This window comes from Drosophila busckii, chromosome 3L (assembly GCF_011750605.1).
Source record: "Drosophila busckii strain San Diego stock center, stock number 13000-0081.31 chromosome 3L, ASM1175060v1, whole genome shotgun sequence".
Taxonomy (NCBI): Eukaryota; Metazoa; Arthropoda; class Insecta; order Diptera; family Drosophilidae; genus Drosophila; species Drosophila busckii.
The window spans coordinates 14,115,007-14,137,154 of record NC_046606.1 but is presented as its reverse complement, the minus strand read 5'-3'; the positions used below and the strand labels follow the sequence as shown (position 1 = coordinate 14,137,154).

Sequence of the window (22,148 nt, the reverse complement as noted above, 5' to 3'; positions counted from 1 at the left end):
TTTGTTTATAAATATAAATTACTTACTTTTCTGTCTTCACATCATGGTATTCCAAAATGTACTCAGTAATTTCGGCATTACCATCATCTTCAGGCGCCTTCCAGTACAGCGTTATGGAATCATGCATCACCTCCAAAGGCTGTGGTGTGCCCGGTGCCGTGGGTTTGCCTACAAAATGAACATTGTTTATTGTTTGTTTTGTGTTTTGTCAATATGCTTGTCTACTTACGCATTATAACCAAATGTAAACTGGCTTCTGCCTCACCCACGGGATTCACCAACTTCACTGTGTACTCGCCCTCATCAGCGTCGACAACCTTTTTAATTGTCAATGTAGCCGATTGTTCGTCTATTGTGGGTATTGTGTGCTTTGACTTGGGTATGACAACCTTGCCCGTGGTCCACTCAGCCTCTGGCTCGGGAGCAGCCGTGTACTTAACAGTAAAGGTAACATCTTCATTCTCCTTTACCTTAACGGTTTGCTGCTTGTCGGATGTAATCACTGGTGGCATTTTCAGTTCTTCAACACACAGTTTAGTGCTGCTGGTGACATTTGCTGCCGTGCAGCTTATTTCACCCGCATCCTCATCACTGGCATCGTGTATAACCAAACGTCTTACAGTGCCCTCAACAAAGACCTCATGCTTTTTGTTCGGCTTAATGGGCTTGCCCTTTTTGTACCAGGTAAGCTCTACATCAGGTTGTGAGAGCTCCACATTGAACTCAGCATCGTTGGTCTTGGTAGCCAAACTGACGTCTGGCAGACGCACTACAAAGTCCACCAATGGCTCCTCTACCTGCAGCTTGGCCTTTGAAGTCTGTTCGCCCACTTGTATGGAGTACTCGGCAATGTCTTCGGGTTTGGCTTTCAGTATGCGCAATGTTTGCTTCTTACCATCAATTGTAAGTTGTATGCGCTCGTTGAACTTCAGCTCTTTGCCATTCTTAAACCATTTGACCAAGGCATCACCCTTGCTGAGCTCCAAGACAAAGCTGGCCGTTTCGCCCTTGGTTACGCATACATCTTCCAGAGGTTTTACAATCTCAGGCGGTAGCTCAATTACTACCAGCTCGCAACTGCAGGACTGATCATCCACCTTGCATGTGTATTCGCCTTCATCATGTATGGTTGTATCTCTGATGACCAAGCGTCTGGATTTGCCGTCCTTGATAAACTCGCAGTTTTTACTTTCTGGTGTTATCTTCTCACCATCCTTGTACCAGGTTACCTCAACAGCTTCAGTAGTTAGCTCTACATCAAGTATAGCTGTGTCTTTTTCAGTAACCTCATAGTCCTCCAGCATTTTGGTAAAGTCTGGCTTGCGTTGCAGCACTTCGACCGTAGATTGCGTCTCCTGTTTCTTCACCTTGCAGACATAGGTACCGGAATCTCTTAGGGTTGTATTTCTGATAACCAGCTTGTGTATCTTGCCATCCTCAACGACCACACGATGATCCATGCCGCTTAGCTCCTTGCCATTGAAGAACCACTTTGTCGTCACTACATGAGACGTTTCGCATTCTAGTGTCAGAGACTGTACCTCCTCAATGGTAATTGTCTTCTTCAGCTTCTTGGTGAAGGTTACTTCGTCGACCTCAACTATTACACGCGCACCGTGCGATGTCTTACCAATGGGATTGCTGGCAATGCACTTGTAGTCGCCCGAATCTGTTTCTGGATTGGCATTCTGTATAATGAGCTCAATATTCTCGCCATCATAGCGCTGCTGTACACGTTCGCTGGGATACAAGGGTGTGTTGTTAAACAGCCATTGCACCTCGGGCACGGGATTGCCCGAGACCTTCGCAGGCAAACGTATTTCACCCTTTTGCGGCACGGATTGCTCCTCAAAACGCTCCACAAATAATGGCGGCTCTGCATTACCACTGCTCGCTTCTAAATTCGTATAAATTAATAAAAAATCAAAATGTTAGTTTAACATAAAAGCATAAACTTATAGTTGACATTAAACAAAAAGTTGCATACCTTCAATTGTTAAATTGGCTGTAGTTTCCACAGTGCCCAAGGGATTAACTGCCTTTACGGTATATTCACCCTTCTCTGATTTCTTGGGTGTTATCAGCGTCAAAGTATGCAAGTCCTTATCCGATTTGGCATTCTTAATGGGCTTGCCGTCCTTATACCAGGTAACTTTAGGCGCTGGATTGCCTACAATTTGTGTGGATAACACCACGCTCTCGCCCTCACGTATTACCATATTGCGCAATGGCTCCAGAATTTGTGGAGCTTCCTTGTCAGACGTACGCACCTTCAGGGTAATGGGCAAACGAGCTTCGCCCTCGCGATTGCTTGCAATCACTTCGTATGTGCCCTCCTGAGATTTCTTCACCTTGGTTATGTGCACAACACTGCAATACATATGCATATCGGATTCCGTGACAATGCGTACATTTGTCAGCTCTTGCTCATCGATATCTTCGCCATTGAAGGTCCAGACCACGTCTGGCTCAGGCACGGCAACGAGGCGGCACTCGAGTATGACATTGGTGCCCTCATCCACATATTGCGCCTTGGGCTTGCGTGAGAATGTTGGCGGTATGCCCTCGAGTATATCCGCCAAGGACGATTCGCGCGACATGCTGCGACGTGACAAGGCTGTGGCATCTGACCCATGATCCGACAATGGACTTTCCACAATCAGCTCGGTTGTGCTTGAGGTAAAGCCAGCGGCATTCTTTGCTACGCATGTAAATTTGCCTGCATCTTCAGGGAAAACTTCACGTATGATCAGTGTGGCAACATTGTCGTCATCGTAAAACATCTGGAAGTCTTGTGATGGCTTGATAATGGCTGTTTCACGGAACCACGCTATTTGTGGTCTCGGATTACCCTCAACCTTGCATTCAAATTGTACGGTATAGCCATCGGGTGTGTGTATGGGCTGCAGCTTTTCAATAAATCGCGGAGCAATGGGCTTGTCTTCAGGTCCAGGTCCTTAATATACATAAGCACATGAGTACAATACATTGAAGAAATGTGTTAATTACATTTGACGGGCACAAAGTCAACAAAGTTGTTAAACATATCAATAGTTTTGATTTCTTTTGCAAGAATTTACTTACGTTCAAATACGGGCAGCTTGTCAATCTTTTCGTGCAATTTGTTTTGTACATATTGCGCATATTCGGATGTTTCCATTAGATATTGTGCAGGCACCCAGCCTTCCTCCTCGGTAATGCTCTTCTTGACATACCACCATTCAGAGCTATGTCGTCCAATAACCTGTACCTTTTCGCCTTCGACTAAATTAATGGCTTCATCGTTGTCCGCAATATAATTGCAAATGGAGTACATAATATTTTCCACGGTAGATTCTATAGCATAAGATTATATTAGGTAAATACTCTTAGTTATTGTAGTGATTACAATTTCCACTTACCATCCACATCCATTTCTCGAGTAATGTTGAGAGACGCGCCATCTGTATGAAACGCAATAGTTTTTATTATTTAATGCAGTTGAAAATATTTTAATGACATTGTTAATTAAGGTTACAAAATTTTGTTATGCGTTAGCTACTAACAATTATCTCTGGGGTCAATGTTACCTCTTCTTTAATTTTAAGCTATTGCCATATAAGTAATATTTAATCTATTTATTATTCTTTGCATCTTGACCTTTTTGAAAAACATACCTTCATTGAAAAGTTGTTGAATGACTTTGCGTTTCTTTTTAAATGTGAAAGAGTCTTCATCATAGGTTACCGAGTCACGTTTTGGATGACGTATGCCTATCAAAAATTGTTCTTCTTCTTCATCTTGAACTGAGTAGCTTGGTTTTGGTTGCTTTTTCGGTTTCAGCTTGAAGTCGACTTCATCGGGAGGCAATTCTTCAATCATATACTCCTCAGGCTCTTCAACCTCATCAATAGTATCCTCATCATCGTGTATTTCTTCAATAATTGGTCCTTCACCGTCATCATAATCTTGTATGATTTTAATTTTAGCCTCATCAGCTGCTTCAGAGTAGGTTTTCTTTATTGGTTTCTTAACCTTGACCTTGCCAGACATTGAGACCTCCTCTTCAGCATAAGAGTCTAGAGCAATATTGAACTCTTGATCTACATCCTCTTTAGTTTTTGTGGTCTTTGCACGGAAAGTAACATTTTCAACATCGGTGAATTCTGGAAGATCCACCTTCTTGCGGCGCTTCAATTTTTTGACTGTGTATTCTTGATCTTCTTCTTCTGTAACTTGCAACTGCTTTGGTTTGTTTCGTTGACTCACGACGAATTCTTCGATATCATCGCCTTCTTCGTATTCCTCCTCAAGTCGTTTAATTGAAAGCTCTGCTGCTGCCTCGTCCATAGTGGTTGGCCTGACTGGGCGTTTCTTAAGTACAGTAGCTGCTTCTTCGACACCCTCGTTAATAGTATGTGGTTTCTTGAATGAAAGACTGAACTCTGTTTCCTCAAGATCCTCGACTATCGGTTGGAATGGCTTTTGAGGTTTTTTGCGCATGACAATAGCCTCTTCAATGATTTCTTCTTCCTCGACTTCTATGGGTCTTTCTTCAATAACAGTTTGTTGCAGCTTTAGCTCATCTGCAGCCTCTTCTACTACCTTTTGAGGCTTCTTCTTTTTCTTTAGCTGTACAGTCTCGTCGGATGTTTCTTCAGTGACCTTCTTTTCGATTGGCAACTTGACCTCTACTTGGAACTCTTCATCCTGCACTTCTTTGGTCTTGGGTTTCTTAGGCTTCAAAGTAACTTCAGCCGCCACTTCATCATCTTCAATTTTCTTTGGCTTTTTGGCTTTGAATACGGCTTCTTCGATTTCTTCTTCCGATGGTGGCTTTACCAGTTGAACTTCTTCTACAACATCTTCTTCCTCTACGATTATTGGCTCTGGAGTAATTTCTTCTTCTACCTTAACAGTAACTTCTTCGGCAGCCTCTTCTACAACCTTCTTTTTCGGTTTCTTCGTCGTAATTTTTGCTTCTTCTTCGACTTGTTCAACCTTTGGCTGTGGCTTGAGGGTAATTTCAGCTTCAGGCTCTTCAGCAATTGCAACCGGCTTAGGCTTTTTCTTAGGTAGGCGAACTTCTGCTTCCTCGTTCTCTTCAGGAACAATTTCTTCGTGAACCTTAACTGTATATTTTTCTTCTTCCAATGTTTGCGTTTCTGATTTTTTCTCACGAATTTCTTCTACAACTTCCTCTTCCTCTACAATGATTGGCTCAGGAGTAATTTCTTCTTGTACCTTAACTGTAAATTCTTCAGCAGCTTCTGTATCAACCTTCTTTTTCGGCTTCTTAGTTGATATTTTTGCTTCTTCTACAACTTCTTCAACCATTGGCTTTGGCTTCAAGGTAACTTCTGCCTCAGGCTCTTCGACAACTTTAACTGGCTTAGGCTTTTTCATTGGTAGGGAAACCGCTTCTTCTTCTGGACCTTCAGGATGACTTTCTTTTACTTTGAATTTGTATTCTTTCGGTTTTTCTTCAAATATATCTTGTGGTTGCTCTTCGACTTCCTCGACAATTTGTACAACGTCTTCTACCGGAGTTACTTCTTCAGTAACGGTCACCTTAAGTTCAGCAGCAGCCTCGTCTTGAATTATTGGTTTCTTTGTCTTCTTTTTTATTACAGCCTCTTCTGTGACTTCTTCAACAGGTTGTTTTGCCTTGATTTCAAATACCGCTTCCGGCTCTTCCATAACTTGTTTCTCAGGGGCCTTCTTTTTCTTTGATTTGATGGTAACCTGCTCTTCGGGTAGATCTTCAATAGCTTCCTTTGGTTTCTCAGATTCCTTGATACTAAACTTGTAATCATGTGGCTTCTCTTCAGGTGAAGTCTCAGTTGATTCTTCAATTTCCTCAATCTCTTGAACAAGCTCTTGCGGTTGAGATATTTCATCAATTACAGTTATTTTAAGCTCTGTTGCTTCTTCGTCGGATGGCTTTTCTGGCACAATGGAGACAGTCTGCTCTGCTTCTACTTCGTCTATAGGACTGGATGTAGGAATACTAACTTCCGCCTCTGGCTCTTCTGTAACTTGTGGCTTAGGCTTCTTTTTACGAGTTACCCTAACTTCTTCTTCGACAATTTCTTCAACTTCGTGACGTGGTGTTTCTTCGATGACTTTGACTTTGTGTTCCTCGTATACTTCTGGCTTTGGCTCTTCAACAATAGGCTCCTCAATAGTTTCTTCCTTTGCGAGAACTTTTTCTACCGGTTTTTCGGGTTGAGTTTCCTTTACTCCAATTTTATACATTTTGTCTTCAACTAAAGCCGCTGTCTCCTCAATTTCTGTTACAACTTCTTCAATTTCTTGCACTAATGGAACTTCTTGAGGTATTTCTTCAGTGATTGTAATCTTTAATTCCTCTGCCTCAACATCTTTGATCTTCTTTTTAGGCTTTTTAGTTTTAATTTCGGCCGCTTCTGAAACTTCTTCAGTTGGTTTGGTTTCCTTAAGTACAAATTCAGCTTCTGGCTCTTCAACAGAAGAAAGAGTCGGCTTTGATTTTTTGATTGTGAATTCGGCGGCCGATTGTTCCTCTGTTTTCACAGCTTCAGTTTCAGATACACGAATTGTATATTCTTCTGGTTTTGTTTCAATGGGAGCACTATCCTCTTCTACAATTTTTTCCTGTGGAGCTTCAACTATCACTTCTTCGGGCAATACGACATCCTCCTCCATGATTTTGATCTCTTGTGTAACCGCTTCCTCCGTTTTCTTTGGTTTTTTCGTTTTCTTTGGCTTGATTTCTGCCTCAACATTTGATTCTTCAACTGTCTTTGGCTCAGGTATTACGAATTCAGCTTCTACTGGACTTGAGTCTTTTGGTTTTTTAGTTATTTTGATTTCTTCGGGAACATCTTCTTCTATCTGTTCTTTCTGTAATTCAATGACTTTTTCGGCTTGAGATTCGCTAACCTTTATTTCGAAAGAATCATAGCTTTCAATTATTTTAGGAGTAGGTTTTGGAGAAGGCTTTTCTTCAACTATTTCTTCAATTATGTCAATCGGTTTTTCTGGAGCCTCGGTTTCTGTTATTTGGAACTCAAATGACTTAGGTGTGGGCTTTTCGTGTTCTTCTTCCACCTTTTCGATGATTTCAGTTACATCTTCCATAGGTTTGGATGGGATTTCTTCGACCACTTTATGTTTAAGCTGGTCATCCTCTTGAATGGGCTTCTTCTTCGACTTTTTCTTAAGAGTAACTTCCTGCTCAGGTACTTGTTGAGGCTCCGGCTCTGTCAGTTTCAGCTCCACTTCAAATTCTTCAAGTTGTTGCTCAGGTTGCCTTTCTGTTATTAAAACCTCAGCAGATGCTTCTTCTGGCACTGTTTGTTCGCTCTTGAGTTCTTGCAGTGTCACTTGGAATTCTTCAACTTGCTCTGGTTTGGGTTTTTTCTTTCTGGTGATTACTTTTTCTTCAACAACTTCTTCAGTAGTTACTTCCCGCTCATCAAAGTCAATAACTTTCACTTGATGTTCTTTTGGCAACTCTTCAGGCTCTAAGACCGTAGTTGTTATCTTATATTCGAATGGAATATCTTCAGGCACTTCTTCAGACTGTTCAGCTTCTTCGATAACTTTAATATCTTGTACGGGGACTTCTTTCGGTTTCTTTTCCTTTATCTTTACTTCTTTCGGAACTTCACTTTCGACAGGACTTTCAATGGTAGACTCCTCTTCCTTAACTAATATTTCATAATCTGTTGGCTTATCATCTGTGGAGTCTTCTTTAGGTTTTTCTTGCTTGGGCTTTGATTTATGCTTCTTAGATTTCTTTACATCTTCTAATTCGGTGACATCGTCAACAGGCTGAGGCTCCACTGCAGTTGTCTTAACCGTAACCTCATCAGTGGGCGTCTCCTTTGGAGCTTTTTCAATTGGTTTTAATTTAATGCCAGATTCAGTATCGTCAGGTGCTTCACTTTCAGGAATGCGGAACTTGATTTCTTGTTCAGGTAACTGTTCTTCTTCTTTTGGCTTGCCTGGCACAATTTCTGATATGTTTATTTCCTGTTCTGGCTTTGATTTTTCTTTTGGCTTGTACTTTGTTTTAGTTGGCTTCTTTTGTTTTTCTGGCTTCTCCGGGTGCTCAACCTGCTCTAGTTCCTCAGGTATATATTCGGGATGCTCAAATTCAGTTGGCTCAAATGGTTCAAGTTTAATTTCTTGTTCCTTGGGTTGCAAAATCTGTTCCTCGACAACTTCGATCTCTTTTGGCTTTGGTTTCTGCTCAATTTCCTCTTCTTGGTCCTTAGGCCTTTGAGGTGTCTTCTTGAGTGTAACGTTCTCAGGTTGTTCCTCGTCCTTTGGCTTCTTCTTACCCTTACCAATCTTAAGCTTGACATCCTCAGGAATTTCCTCTGGCTTTGGTACTTTTTCAGGTTTCTGATAAGGTGTTTTTTCTTCAGGCTCGTCATCGCTACTAACGTACTTTTCATACTTTTCCAGCTCTACCTTTTCCAAGTCATCCTTGATTTTCTTTATTTTCTTAGTTTTGCGTGGCTTGAATTTCAGAAGCTCTTCTGCTTCCTCAATATTGCGAGACAATTCACCATTCTCTTTAATTGCACCAATTTCCGTATGTTTTGGAATAAGCGGAGCTGGAGGATATTCAACCATAATCATTCGCGTTTTTAGCCTAAACTTAGGAAGTTGTACAGATTGCTCTTCTGCTGGTTTTTCCTTGCGTTTGCTAGGCTTCAGCTTCACCACCTTGGGAGCGTCAGTTGCTTCAACAATAGTAAGCTTTGTCGGCTTCTGTTCGTTCCTTTCAATCTTAATCGGCTCGAGATTAGCGAATTCTGGTTTCAACTTCTTGGGAATATCAAACTCAACCTTCTCATATTTCTCCAATTCTGTTTTTTCAATTTCTTGTTCTAGTAGTTTTTGAATTAGTTCATCATGCTCGTTGGTTTTTTTTTTGGCAATCTTCTTTTTCTTAGTCTTTGGCTTTGTGACATCATCAGATGTTTCTTCAGCCGTAGGTTGCTCTTCTGCTTCTTCCACTTCCTCTATTATAGGCTGGGACTCTAGGACCTCGATAATTTCATCGATAACTCGAACTTCATGTATTTTCTCCGGCTGTACTTCTTCCTCAGTAGGCTCTTCCTCGATTATGCTCACATCATAATGCTTATAAGCTTCTGGTGCTTCACCTGTTATAAAAATACATTGGTAATTAAGTATAATTCAGCTTGCGAAGAATATTTATTTCCGTGCACTGCTTTCGCGAAAAAATGCGTTGAAAATATTTTTATATTTACAGCGGTTGTAAATAATACTAGAGCGCTTGTCCAATATTAACGAAAAGTCCTAAACATTATTTAGATAAATATATATTTTCGAGGTTAATTAATATTTGCTATTTAATCAGTTGTAGAATATAATTTCAATTATATTATGCAAATTGGAACAAATTAAAATACTTTACAAACATGCAATTAGAGGTTTTGGGTGTTTAGTAAGTCTAAATACGAGTTAATGTGACTGAAATTATATTCAAAAGTGCGAGCACAATTTCAGAATTGAAAGGGAAAGGTAGAGAGAGGCAAAGAAAAATAGTCAGAGAGAAAAACAGGAGCGAGCGAGACAGAGACTTAGGGTAGATATAGGCGCAGTAATTGGAATTCAACGTTGATTTCAATAGGAATAAACAAAGGCATAAGACACAGACAGAGCAGATGGTGCTGCGTGTGCGGGTGTTGAAGTTTAAAGGCGCCATTAACTCTCATCTAATAACTTACTTGTTTCAACGCTTTTAACTGTGTCTGGTTTAGCTTTCTTATGTTTTACTGTTTTCTGAACTGTTTCTTTTGTGTCATCTTGAGTAGGCGTTTCATCATGTGCGCTTGGTGTAATTTGTGCTGTGGCTGTGTCCTCAGGGTGTGCAATTTGATTTGGTGTAAACTCAGTAGTGTCTTCTGTCTCTAATGTAGTCTGTGTTGGTTCGTCCGGCTTATGTTCCTCACTACCTATAGTTTGTGGCTTAACGGTCTTAGTCTTTTTGTGTTTGGGTTTGGTTGAGTCAGTTTCAGCTAAATTTAGTTCTGTAGAATCAGGCTTTACCTCTTCTGATGCACGATCTTCTGTCTTCGGTTTCTTTGGTTTTTCAGGCATTTCAACCTTTTCATATTTTTCATACTCGGTTTTTGGTATTTCTTCCTCTAACAGTTTTTGCACATATTTATCTAACTCGTCTTTCTTAACTTTTTTTAGTGACTTTTTCGGTTTTGGTTTTGTCTTCACTGTGATTTCCTCTGGAGAAGTTTCTTTGTCTTCTACTGGAGCAGTATTAAGCTCCTCATCTACTATTACCGTTACTGTATCATTATCCTCGCTTTCAATTGTTGTTATTTTGTACGTAGTATCCTCCGTCGGTCCCTTCTTTTTCAGTAAACGTTTTGTTGTTTTTTCAAGAACTGGCTTGCCTTCATCACTAATCTTTTCAACGATTTGTATTTCGTCTGGTTGAACTTCTATGATTTCCACAACATGCATGGGTGTCTCAATAGGAGCTTCCTCTTCAATGACTCTAATTTCAGCCACTTGCTCATGCGGAGATTCTTCCGTTTTCAACGTTTCTTTTTGTTTTTGTTTTTTGTCCCTCTTTGGTTTGTCCGTTGGAATTTCTTCGCTCATCTTAATAAAGCCATCGAATGGCTTATCTTTCACTGATGGCTCAAATTCTATTTTCTCATATTTTTCCAATTCGGTTATAGGAGTTTCCATATCGATTAGCTTTTGTATATAATCATGAATATCATCTTTTTTAACTTTCTTTGTTTTCTTTTTCGTTTCCTTGGGTTTTTCATCTGATGGTTTTTCTGGTTCATATTCGACAATTGTGATTTCCGCATCTGGTTGATCATCTCTTACTACTTCGATTATTTCAATAATTTCATTGGCATCTCCCTTTGGACGTTTTATCTTACGCTTGGTAGTAACTTGTGTGTGCACCTCGCCAAGATCATTAGTAGTTTCCTCAACCTTAGTATCACTCTCAATAATTTCAACTTCTAGTGGAACTAATTGTTCCACCTCTTTATCGCTTTCTTTTACAATAATTTCGTATTTCGATTCTAAAGGTTGAACAGCATCTTGTTTAACCTTTGCGGGCTTTTTCTTCGGCGTCTCTTCGGAAATAATTTCTTCTTCTTTAAAAGAAACTTGGTATTCTATGTTATCTGGCTCAATATCTGATTGTTTTTCAATAACTTCTGCAGGAGCTTCACTTGTTTCTTCCACTGGTTGCTCTTCCACGATAGTAATCTTTGACTTAGCCTTCTTTTTCTTTTCGATAATTTTTTTGATTTCAGGTTGTTCAATTTCCGCCTCAGTATTATCAATAATAGGAATTTCCTCTTCTATATGTACAATAGCATCATTATTTGCTTCTTCCTTTGGTAATTCTTCTACAATTTCTATATTCGCATCGTCTGGCACTGGTTTTTCCTGAGAAGATGGTTCTTCCTTTACCTTGGGTTGCTTGATTTTCTTTTTGTTCTTAGGCTCGAGGGTGATTTCTTCAGTAACATCAATACAAAGTGGAACATCTTTGGGAGTATTTTCCTCAATTACTGTGTGAATGAATTCATCAACGTCGTCGTTTTTGAGTTTCTTTATACGTTTCTGTTTTGTTACAATTTGTTCTTTGCCTTCAGTTTCGTTCGGAGTTGATGTTATTATAGTGACTTCAGATTCATTTGTATCTTTGTCGAGCACAACAGTAATATCATGTACTACCTCTTCTGGTCCCTTCTTTTGTTTTATTTTCTTTGTTTTTACTTCCTTTACCTTAATTTGACCTTCTTCATTAGGCATAGACTTATTCTCAACGATTTCCTCAAGAACTGTTATTTCAAAAGGCTTTTGCTCAGTTGGCTCTGGTGAATATTCCTTGACGCTTATCTGCATTTGATGCTTCTCTTTAGATGGGACTGGTGAAAGCTTATCATCAGGAATAACCTCTTTTAAGGCTTCATCTAAAACGTCCTTTGGTATTTCTTCTGGGGCTTGAACTTTCTTTGTTGGTTTCTTTTTAATTTTGATTGGCTCATCGAAATCTATTTTCTCATATTTTTCAAGCTCAGATTTTGGTATGTCTTGTTCGATGAGTTTTTGAATATAGTCATGTAGATCATCTTTAGGTACTTTTTTAGATTTTTTCACCTTCTTTGGCTTATCTTCCTTGAGAGTTTCTTCGCTTAGCTCTGAAGGCTCTTCTGTCAAAACAGTTACTTCAAATTCAGTTATACCATCCTTAGCAGTTTCGACAATTTCAATAATTTCCTCCTTCGGTCCAACTTGCTTTCGAATTTTCCTCTTTTTGACGACTAAATCTTTACTTTCGTTATTGTCTTCAGTTTCTTTGGGTACATCTGGAATAGTCTCAATTTCTTCTATATGGAAAATTATCTGCTCAGTTGGCTTGTCTTCCAGTTCAGAAGCTAATGATTCCTGTTCCTCACGGAATTCAATTATATCTTTCGGTTCCTCTGACGATGTCTTTATAAGATACCCTGGATGCTCATCCTGATCTGGTTTCTTGATGACATCTGATTTAGATTTCTTGGGAGTTTTCTTTGGTTTCTTTTCTTCAACTGAATCACTCTCTTTAATATTAAAAGTGAATTCAGGTGACGTTTCGGGCATTTCTGGAATGGGTGAATCCAAAGTTTCAGCGTCTGTCTGCTCCACTGCATCATCCTTATAATCGGGCTTCTCTTCTTCACTTATAGTGTATCTCTTTGGAGATTTTTTATGTTTTTTCGGTTTATCTTCCTTTGTATCCTCAGCAACGTCGGGAGCAAGTTTCACTAACGTTTCCTCCACAAACTCGTCAATAACATTAATTATGTATTGATCTACATCATCTTTTTTGACCTTCTTTGCCTTTTTGAATGGTTGTTGTTCGGGTACTGATGTTTCATCTGCATCTGTTTTCGCAACTTCCGTAATATCGACAACAGTAACTTCTGCCATGGGTTGGTCTGCACTCGTTGTTTCTGTTATTTCAAAAACATTTTGCTTAGAACCATTTTTTTTTACTACCTTGCGTTTCTTAACAGTAACTTCCTTTAGTGAACCTTCCTCATCCGGTAATTGCAAAGTTTCGATGAAAACAGGAATTTCATCTAAAATTATTGGAGCCTCATCTACAATTTGTTTTTTGGGTTTCTTTTCTTTTTTTATTGGTTTAGTGTCTATGTCAGTCAAGGGCTCGGTTTCTGTTGTACTAACTTTAGTTTCGTCAGATACGTTTGCGATATATTGACTAGGCTCTTCTCCTGGTAGTGACAATACTTTGTCATCATCTAGTAGAGTAAGGTGCTCTTCTTCGCTTTGTGGTTCTGACTCAGGTTCAATAACATCAAATTCATGCACTGTGACTGGTAAACCGTCGATAATTTCAACACTCTTTTTGTGATGCGCCTTTGGCTTTTTCTTAGTTGGCTTTGGCTTTGATTCCATTTCTGTTGGTTCATATTTCTCAAGATCGGTTTTTGTTATTTCCTGTTCTATTAATTTCTGTATGTAGTCATCCAAATTATCTTTTACTGGTTTCTTCTTTTTCACTTTGTCAATTGGACGCAATGGTTTTTCTTCTTCTATTGCGGTTACGTCATCGGAAGGTAATTCAATCGTTGTTATTTCCACATCTGCCTCTGGCTTATTTTCTTGATAAGTCTCAGTAATTTCAATTAAATACTCCTTTGGTCCTTCCTTCTTTTTAATCTTCTTCGTAGTTTTCACTTGTTTGACTTCTTCTCCTTGCTCATTAATGACTTGTTCTACTATAGTCTCGGGAGCAAGCTCTTCGATGCGGATTGTATGCTCCATGACCTTTTCAGTGGGCTTCTTTGTTTTAGAGGTTCTTGTCTTTGGCTTCGTAACGTCAGTTGAAGTCTTCTCAACAACTTCTGCCTTTTCTTCTTCAATGACTTCAAATTGTGTGGGCTTCAACGAAGTCTTCTAATAACCTTTCAACTACGTAGCTTTTCGATATCCTCGCGTTTTATCTTTCTTTTGCTTTCTTAATTTGAGGCTTTGGCTTTTCTGGAATTTCCACATTGTCAGGCCTATCATCTTCTAAGATTTCTACAATAGTGACTTCTGCTAAGGGCTCATCAAAAGTAGTTTTTTCTGTTATTTCAAAAACTTGCTCTTTGGGACCTTGCTTTCGTAAAACCTTGCGCTTCTTAACTTGAACTTCCTTGGTTGACCCATCATCGACTTCTTCATTGACGACTTCTATGGCTTCTTCAATATTTTCAATTTTCACTGGTGTTTGCTCAGTAACCTTTACTTTGGATTTCTTGTCTTTTTTTGGTTTATCCTTAGGTTTTTCTGAAGACTCGTCAACTTTAAGATCTTCAATTGGCTCGGATGTTTGGAAATCTTCTTCGATTACTTCAATTTCTTTCTCGTCTGGTAATTCCTCTGTGACTGGCTCGAATTCTTGAATTGTAATCTCATGTATAGTTTGTGGAACACCGTCAATAATTTCCGTGGTCTTTTTGTAATGCTTCTTTGTCCTCTTTGGCGTCTTGATCTCTGGTGTTGTTGTCACCATAGTTGCTTCAAATGACTCTAGCTCGGTTTTCGGAGTATCTTCTTCTATTAATTCATAAATATAGCTGTCCGTATCCTCTACTTTAGGTTTTTTCTTTTTCACAACCTTAACTTTGTGTTCTTCAGGAAGCTCAGCTTCTGAGTCGGGCGTTACATCAATAGTCTTGACAATTAGCTCCATATCAGGCTTATTTTCTTCATAAGTCTCAATTACTTCAATTACATACTCCTTTGGACCTTCTTTCTTCTTTAGTTTCCTTTTGGTTGTAATTTTCTCAACTTCTTCTCCTTGATCATTGATGACTTGTTCTACTGTAGTCTCCGGTGCAAGCTCTTCGATGCGGATTGTATGCTCCATGACCTTTTCAGTGGGCTTCTTTGTTTTAGAGGTTCTTGTCTTTGGCTTCGTAACGTCAGTTGAAGTCTTCTCAACAACTTCTGCCTTTTCTTCTTCAATGACTTCAAATTGTGTGGGCTCAACGATCACGTTTTATCTTCTTTTGTTTCTTAATTTGAGGCTTTGGCTTTTCTGGTAATTCCACATTATCAGGCTTATCATCTTCTAAGATTTCTACAATAGTGACTTCTGCTAAGGGTTCATCAAAAGTAGTTTTTTCTGTTATTTCAAAAACTTGCTCTTTGGGACCTTGCTTTCGTAAAACCTTGCGCTTCTTAACTTGAACTTCCTTGGTTGACCCATCATCAACTTCTTCATTGACGACTTCTATGGCTTCTTCAATATTTTCAATTTTCACTGGTGTTTGCTCAGTAACCTTTACTTTGGATTTCTTGTCTTTTTTTGGTTTATCCTTAGGTTTTTCTGAAGACTCGTCAACTTTAAGATCTTCAATTGGCTCGGATGTTTGGAAATCTTCTTCGATTACTTCAATTTCTTTCTCGTCTGGTAACTCCTCTGTGACTTGCTCGAATTCTTGTATTGTAATCTCATGTATAGTTTGTGGAACACCGTCAATAATTTCCGTGGTCTTTTTGTAATGCTTCTTTGTCCTCTTTGGCGTCTTGATCTCTGGTGTTGTTGTCACCATAGTTGCTTCAAATGACTCTAGCTCGGTTTTCGGAGTATCTTCTTCTATTAATTCATGAATATAGCTGTCCGTATCCTCTACTTTAGGTTTTTTCTTTTTCACAACCTTAACTTTGTGTTCTTCAGGAAGCTCAGCTTCTGAGTCGGGCGTTACATCAATAGTCTTGACAATTAGCTCCATATCAGGCTTATTTTCTTCATAAGTCTCAATTACTTCAATTACATACTCCTTTGGACCTTCTTTCTTTTTTAGTTTCCTCTTGGTAGTAATTTTCTCTACTTCTTCTCCTTGTTCATTTATAATTTGTTCTGTTGAAGTTTCAGGAGCAAGTTCTTCAATACGGATAGTGTATTCAGAAATTGGCTTAGATACTTTTTTCTCCACTTTCTGCTTAGGTATTTTTTTCTTAGGCTTTGGTTCATTTTCGGTTACCTCAGCCAAGAAAGAATCAGGCGAAGTAAGTTTATTGTCATCATTATGTTCACTTGGGCATTCTTCTTCCTGAGTAAAATCTACATCTGTTATTGGCAACTCTTCAATTACCTTAACTTCTTTCTGCTTGATTGTTTTCTTTTTTTTGTCTTTTGAGGAGGGTTTTGCTCTATTATCTGATATATCATAGCCTTCAATAGATATCTCGGCTTCTTCTTCTAAGACTATTGTTTTGAAACTTGTAGTATCATCTTCCACGGATGGTTGCTTATCTGGAAGTGTGGATGTGGCTTCACAAAGCATAACATCAGTTACAGTGGGGGTCTCATCGATAACATTTGCAATATACTCCTTGAGGTTTTCCTTCTTAACTTTCTTAACAGTTTTCTTTACCTTTTCTGGTTGTTGTTTGCTTGGCTTATCGATAGTTGAATCAGTACTCTCAAATGTAATAACTGTAACGTTAGCAATTTTGTCATCCTCGACATTTTCTTGGGTTTCTACTATTTGAATTTCATACTGCTTTGATCCCTTCCGTGCTTTTATCTTTCGCTTTTTAATTATTTTAGTTTCTGGTATATCAATATCTTCGAGAGCTTCTGGAATAGATTCAATATTTTCTTCTATTACAAGTATCGGTAGAGTCTTACTTATATCAGTAAGTATATCTTCAACACTTAGAAGAGGTTTCTCTATTGTGTCGCCTAATAATCCTTCTGGAATATTCTGCGAATCAAGTGTATTTATTGTGAATTCCTCATGTTTAGTGGGGGTTGGCGTTTCATCCACTGATTTCTCCTTTATAATAGCCTTTGGTTTTTGCTTTTTCTCTTTTGGCATTTTCTTAGGCTCTTCCTGCGTAAGCCCAATTTCAAAAGATTCACCTTCGTCGAAAACAGGCTCGATGGTTTTGCTCTTTTGTTTTTTAAGTTTCTTCGGCTTACCATCAATATCAGTTTTTTCGTATTTTTCTAATTCAGTGATTGGAATCTCTGCATTGATTAGCATTTGAATATAATCATCAAGATCAGCTTTCGTCATTTTCTTTGGTTTCAATTTTGGTTGATCAGTTGTTTTTGGAGAATCTATTTCCTCTAAACTTTCAATTGATTTAATTGTTACCTCATATAATGGCTCTTCGCCTTCCGTAGGAGTTATTTCAACAATTTCCAATATTTGTTTTTCATCCCCCTTTTCATGCAAAATTCTATGCTTCTTCTCCTTCATTGGTTTTTCATCAGATGTTTCTATTTCTGGTTGTAGTTCAGTAAGTTTAACTTCGTAGAAATCATAAATAGTGGTTTCATAGAATTTCTGCTCAGGCTCCTCTCTTATGTCTGTTTCAAACTCAGCCAATTCCTTTTTAGTCATTCGTTTGACTTTCTTCTTTAAGGGTTTCATTTCCGTTGGCCTATTTTCATCAATTTCAGAGCTGGTTATAGTCACTTGATATATCACGTCTTCTACATTGCAATCGAGCGGAGAAACTTCTACAATCTCAATAAGATTATCTTCAGATGCAGTTATAACCTTGATTTTACGTTTCTTTTTAGGCTCTTTAATAGTTGGTTGAGTAATGTTGTCCACTTCATCTATTATTATTTCAGGCTCTAATTCAATGAGCTCATATTTGAAGTCTTGAAGCTTTTGCTCTTCATCGCTGTCAATATCCTTAATTGGCTTGAATCCGAGTATCTCATCATCTTTTTTGGGTTTCTTGTCTTTCTTTATTGTTTCTTTTTCTTTGCCTACAGTTTTCGGCTTTTCAATAACTTGCTCATCCTTAATATCAAATTCAACTGGCTTGAGTTGAACCTCTTCAATGTTTTCCACATTTTCCGGAATTTTTCCTTTACCAATTTTTAGTTTCGAAATATTTTTCTCCTTTTCATCCTTGGTTTTTTTTGTACGTTCGTATTTAGGTTTTGTTTGGTTCTCTTCTGGCAAAACATTTTCGTCATCAGTCGTTGGCAAATCGGGTTGCTCCAATACGGCTTTAGTAGGCTTCGTATGCTTAAATTTCTTGGGACGTAGTTTCAGGAGTTCTTCTGCCTCTTCTACGTTACGTGAAAGTTCACCAACATCACAGTTAGTTTGTATATCGGTAACGGTGTATGAGAAACAGTAAGGAGCGTAAGGAATAAACTTTATAACGCTCTTAAGTTTCTTATTTTTAAATGATCCCTCTCCAGCTTTCTTTGTTTTTTCATCCTTTGGTCGCTGTTTTGGTGCTTTAAGTTTAAGCATTTGCGGAAATTCGGCAACAGAACTTATTTCAATCCTCTTCGGTTTTTTGATTTCGATTTTTTCTATTTTTATTGGCGTAAGTTTCATTGGCTTAATAGATGAGTCGCGTCTTGCTCTTTGAGGTTGCTCCATATCTGTCCGTGTATACGGGTTCAGCACAGTTTTTGGAATTTCTTGATGTATAAGAAATTGAATATATTCATCCATTTCATCTTTTTTTGTCTTTATTACTTTTTTCTTCTTGGGCTTTCCCTTTTTATCAGCTGGTACTAACTCAGCAGTTTCTTCTACTGTCTCGTCAATCTGTTCGAATTGTTTTGGTTGTGTTTGTTTATGTTTCTGTCTAGTCTTTTTGTCTTTAATTGGTGTATGTTCGGTGTTGTCTGCACTTACATCTTCGGGTTCTGTGATAGTGTACTCTTTGTTGTATTGGTCTGTTTGAGAGAAAATTATGTGTTTGTGTGTTAGCACTAAACTAATTTGTTAAAATTATATTTGCATTTTATATAATGCTTTACAACACATAAACTTTGTACTTTAGAAAGTTCAGTGTTCTCATCTAGATGCTTGCATAATGTTAACTTAAATATTGAAATATTCATAATAATTATGTACGTATTGCTTTTTTTGCTATTTATGAATTTGTAGAACAAGTACATATTACGTTAGTATTATTGTGCCAAAGTTTTAAAACAGAAAGTATTTGTGTTTTTGTTTGTGTTATTAAGTCGAATTTACTATGCCGCAATTTGTTCTAAATAGTTTGATTACAAAATCAAACCATGACTGTTTGTATAGCAGCTACCTTTATTACTTATCATCTTCGTTAATGCAAATTGTATCTTATTTCTAATTATTTTAAGAGAATTGATAAGTTTTTTGTACGCATTATATAAAATAGAAAAGATTTGTAAGAATGAATCACCTGTAGGCTCGTTGACTTCAACAATTTCAACATTTGAGTGTGTATTGTCTTCTTTATTGGATTCAGTATCACTAAGAATTTCCTCAACAATGATGCCTTCCTCTTCAGATATTATTTTATTTTCAGTTTGAATTGTTGTTTCGCCATCATCGTTTTGAACAGACTTGAATGTTGTAATGTATACTGGGTGTTCCGTATCTTTGTGTTGGGGTTGTGGTTTCTCCGCTGTGTTTTTGTTGTTTGTATGTTAAATAATTTGGAATGAGTTGAGAAATGTTGTTAGTTACAAGTTTTATCTGGATGTTATGGTACGACCACAAATAAAAACGTTTATAACAAAATAAACAATAATAGACTCTAAATTTAAATATATTCTTTAAATATAGGTAAATGAAATGCGTATACTTCATCAAAAGCTTTTGTGTAAAATGTTGTGTTTGTAAAGTGTAATGAATAGTGTTCTTACCCTTCTGTTTGTGTGGTTTTTGTTTTTGTTTTGGAACTTGTTCATCGTCAAGCTTACTAATGTCGATAATATCAGCAATGTTATCATCGCTCACTACGCGAATAAGTGAATACGGCTCTTTGCCTTCTTCTTCAATTGTTTGAATTTGGTAATATTGCTCATCTTCTGGTCCTTGTTTTTTGAATGTACGTGTTTTGGTTGTCTTTTTCTTTGGTTTCTTGTCATCAGAAAGCTCTTCAGTGAAGACTATTTCCTCTGGCAGTTCTTCAATTGGAATTGGAGTGGTTGAAGTTTCGTCGACAGGAACTGTTTCTACATGTACGCTGGTAATAGGTTCCTTATTTTCTTCTTCAATTACATTAACTGTAGTGACTTCATCAAGATTATCGACAGTGGTTTCGGGCTGCTTGTCATCTTCTTCGACGGTTTCGATCTTGGTGACTTCTTGTTTGTCGCCCTTAACCTTCTTGATCACGCGTGTGCGAATCTTCTTCTTTTTGGGCTTGCCGTCTTCAGTAATGGTCTCAACAACACGAACTTCCTCAGGAAGCTCCGTGATTTCTTCCGGTTTTTCTTCCTCCACTGGCATTTCTTCAACTGTTACAGTGGTTTCGGGCTGCTTGTCATCTTCTTCGACAGTTTCGATCTTGGTGACTTCTTGTTTGTCGCCCTTAACCTTCTTGATTACGCGCGTGCGAATCTTCTTTTTCTTGGGCTTGCCGTCTTCAGTAATGGTTTCGACAACCCGAACTTCTTCAGGAAGCTCCGTTATTTCTTCACACTGTTCTTCGCCCACTGGCAGTTCTTCAACTGTTACAGTGGTTTCGGGCTGCTTGTCATCTTCTTCGACGGTTTCGATCTTGGTGACTTCTTGTTTGTCGCCCTTAACCTTCTTGATCACGCGTGTGCGAATCATCTTCTTTTTGGGCTTGCCGTCTTCAGTAATGGTCTCAACAACACGAACTTCTTCAGGAAGCTCCGTGATTTCTTCCGGTTTTTCTTCCTCCACTGGCATTTCTTCAACTGTTACAGTGGTTTCGGGCTGCTTGTCATCTTCTTCGACAGTTTCGATCTTGGTGATTTTTTGTTTGTCGCCCTTAACCTTCTTGATCACGCGTGTGCGAATCTTCTTCTTTTTGGGCTTGCCGTCTTCAGTAATGGTCTCAACAACACGAACTTCTTCAGGAAGCTCCGTGATTTCTTCCGGTTTTTCTTCCTCCACTGGCATTTCTTCAACTGTTACAGTGGTTTCGGGCTGCTTGTCATCTTCTTCGACAGTTTCGATCTTGGTGACTTCTTGTTTGTCGCCCTTAACCTTCTTGATTACGCGCGTGCGAATCTTCTTTTTCTTGGGCTTGCCGTCTTCAGTAATGGTTTCGACAACCCGAATTTCTTCAGGAAGTTCCGTGATTTCTTCAGACTGTTCTTCCTCCACTGGCAGTTCTTCAACTGTTACAGTGGTTTCAGACTGCTTGTCATCTTCTTCGACGGTTTCGATCTTGGTGACTTCTTGTTTGTCGCCCTTAACCTTCTTGATCACGCGTGTGCGAATCATCTTTTTCTTGGGCTTGCCGTCTTCAGTAATGGTCTCGACAACACGAACTTCTTCAGGAAGCTCCGTGATTTCTTCCGGTTTTTCTTCCTCCACTGGCATTTCTTCAACTGTTACAGTGGTTTCGGGCTGCTTGTCATCTTCTTCGACAGTTTCGATCTTGGTGACTTCTTGTTTGTCGCCCTTAACCTTCTTGATCACGCGTGTGCGAATCTTCTTTTTGGGCTTGCCGTCTTCAGTAATGGTCTCAACAACACGAACTTCTTCAGGAAGCTCCGTGATTTCTTCAGGTTTTTCTTCCTCCACTGGCATTTCTTCAACTGTTACAGTGGTTTCGGGCTCCTTGTCATCTTCTTCGACAGTTTCGATCTTGGTAACTTCTTGCTTGTCACCCTTAACCTTCTTGATCACGCGTGTGCGAATCTTCTTCATCTTGGGCTTGCCGTCTTCAGTAATGGTCTCCACCACACGAATTTCCTCAGGAAGCTCCGTGATATCTTCAGATTTTTCTTCCTCCACTGGCAGTTCTTCAACTGTAACAGTGGTTTCGGGCTGCTTGTCATCTTCTTCTACAGTTTCGATCTTGGTGACTTCTTGTTTGTCGCCCTTAACCTTCTTGATTACGCGCGTGCGAATCTTCATTTTCTTGGGCTTGCCGTCTTCAGTAATGGTCTCGACAACCCGAATTTTCTTCAGGAAGCTCCGTGATTTCTTCAGGCTTATCTTCCTCCACTGGAGTTTCTTCAACTGTTACAGTGGTTTCGGGCTCCTTGTCATCTTCTTCGACAGTTTCGATCTTGGTGACTTCTTGTTTGTCGCCCTTAACCTTCTTGATCACGCGTGTGCGAATTTTCTTCTTCTTGGGCTTGCCGTCTTCAGTAATGGTTTCCACCACACGAATTTCCTCAGGAAGCTCCGTGA

The 22,148-nt window shown here is 38.8% G+C and overlaps 1 protein-coding gene across 1 annotated transcript in view; it reads right to left on the bottom strand.

The window, feature by feature from the left end:
* LOC108598379 (titin) overlaps positions 1–22,148 on the bottom strand; it is a 69,233-nt gene that overhangs the window by 3,215 nt on the left and 43,870 nt on the right. Inside the window, 12 exon segments of the mRNA XM_033293699.1 lie at positions 27–168; positions 230–1,897; positions 1,988–2,956; positions 3,085–3,336; positions 3,402–3,443; positions 3,657–9,143; positions 9,732–13,959; positions 14,018–15,042; positions 15,044–18,718; positions 19,210–19,434; positions 19,676–21,914; positions 21,916–22,140. Coding sequence (XP_033149590.1) covers positions 27–168; positions 230–1,897; positions 1,988–2,956; positions 3,085–3,336; positions 3,402–3,443; positions 3,657–9,143; positions 9,732–13,959; positions 14,018–15,042; positions 15,044–18,718; positions 19,210–19,434; positions 19,676–21,914; positions 21,916–22,140 — 20,177 coding nt within the window.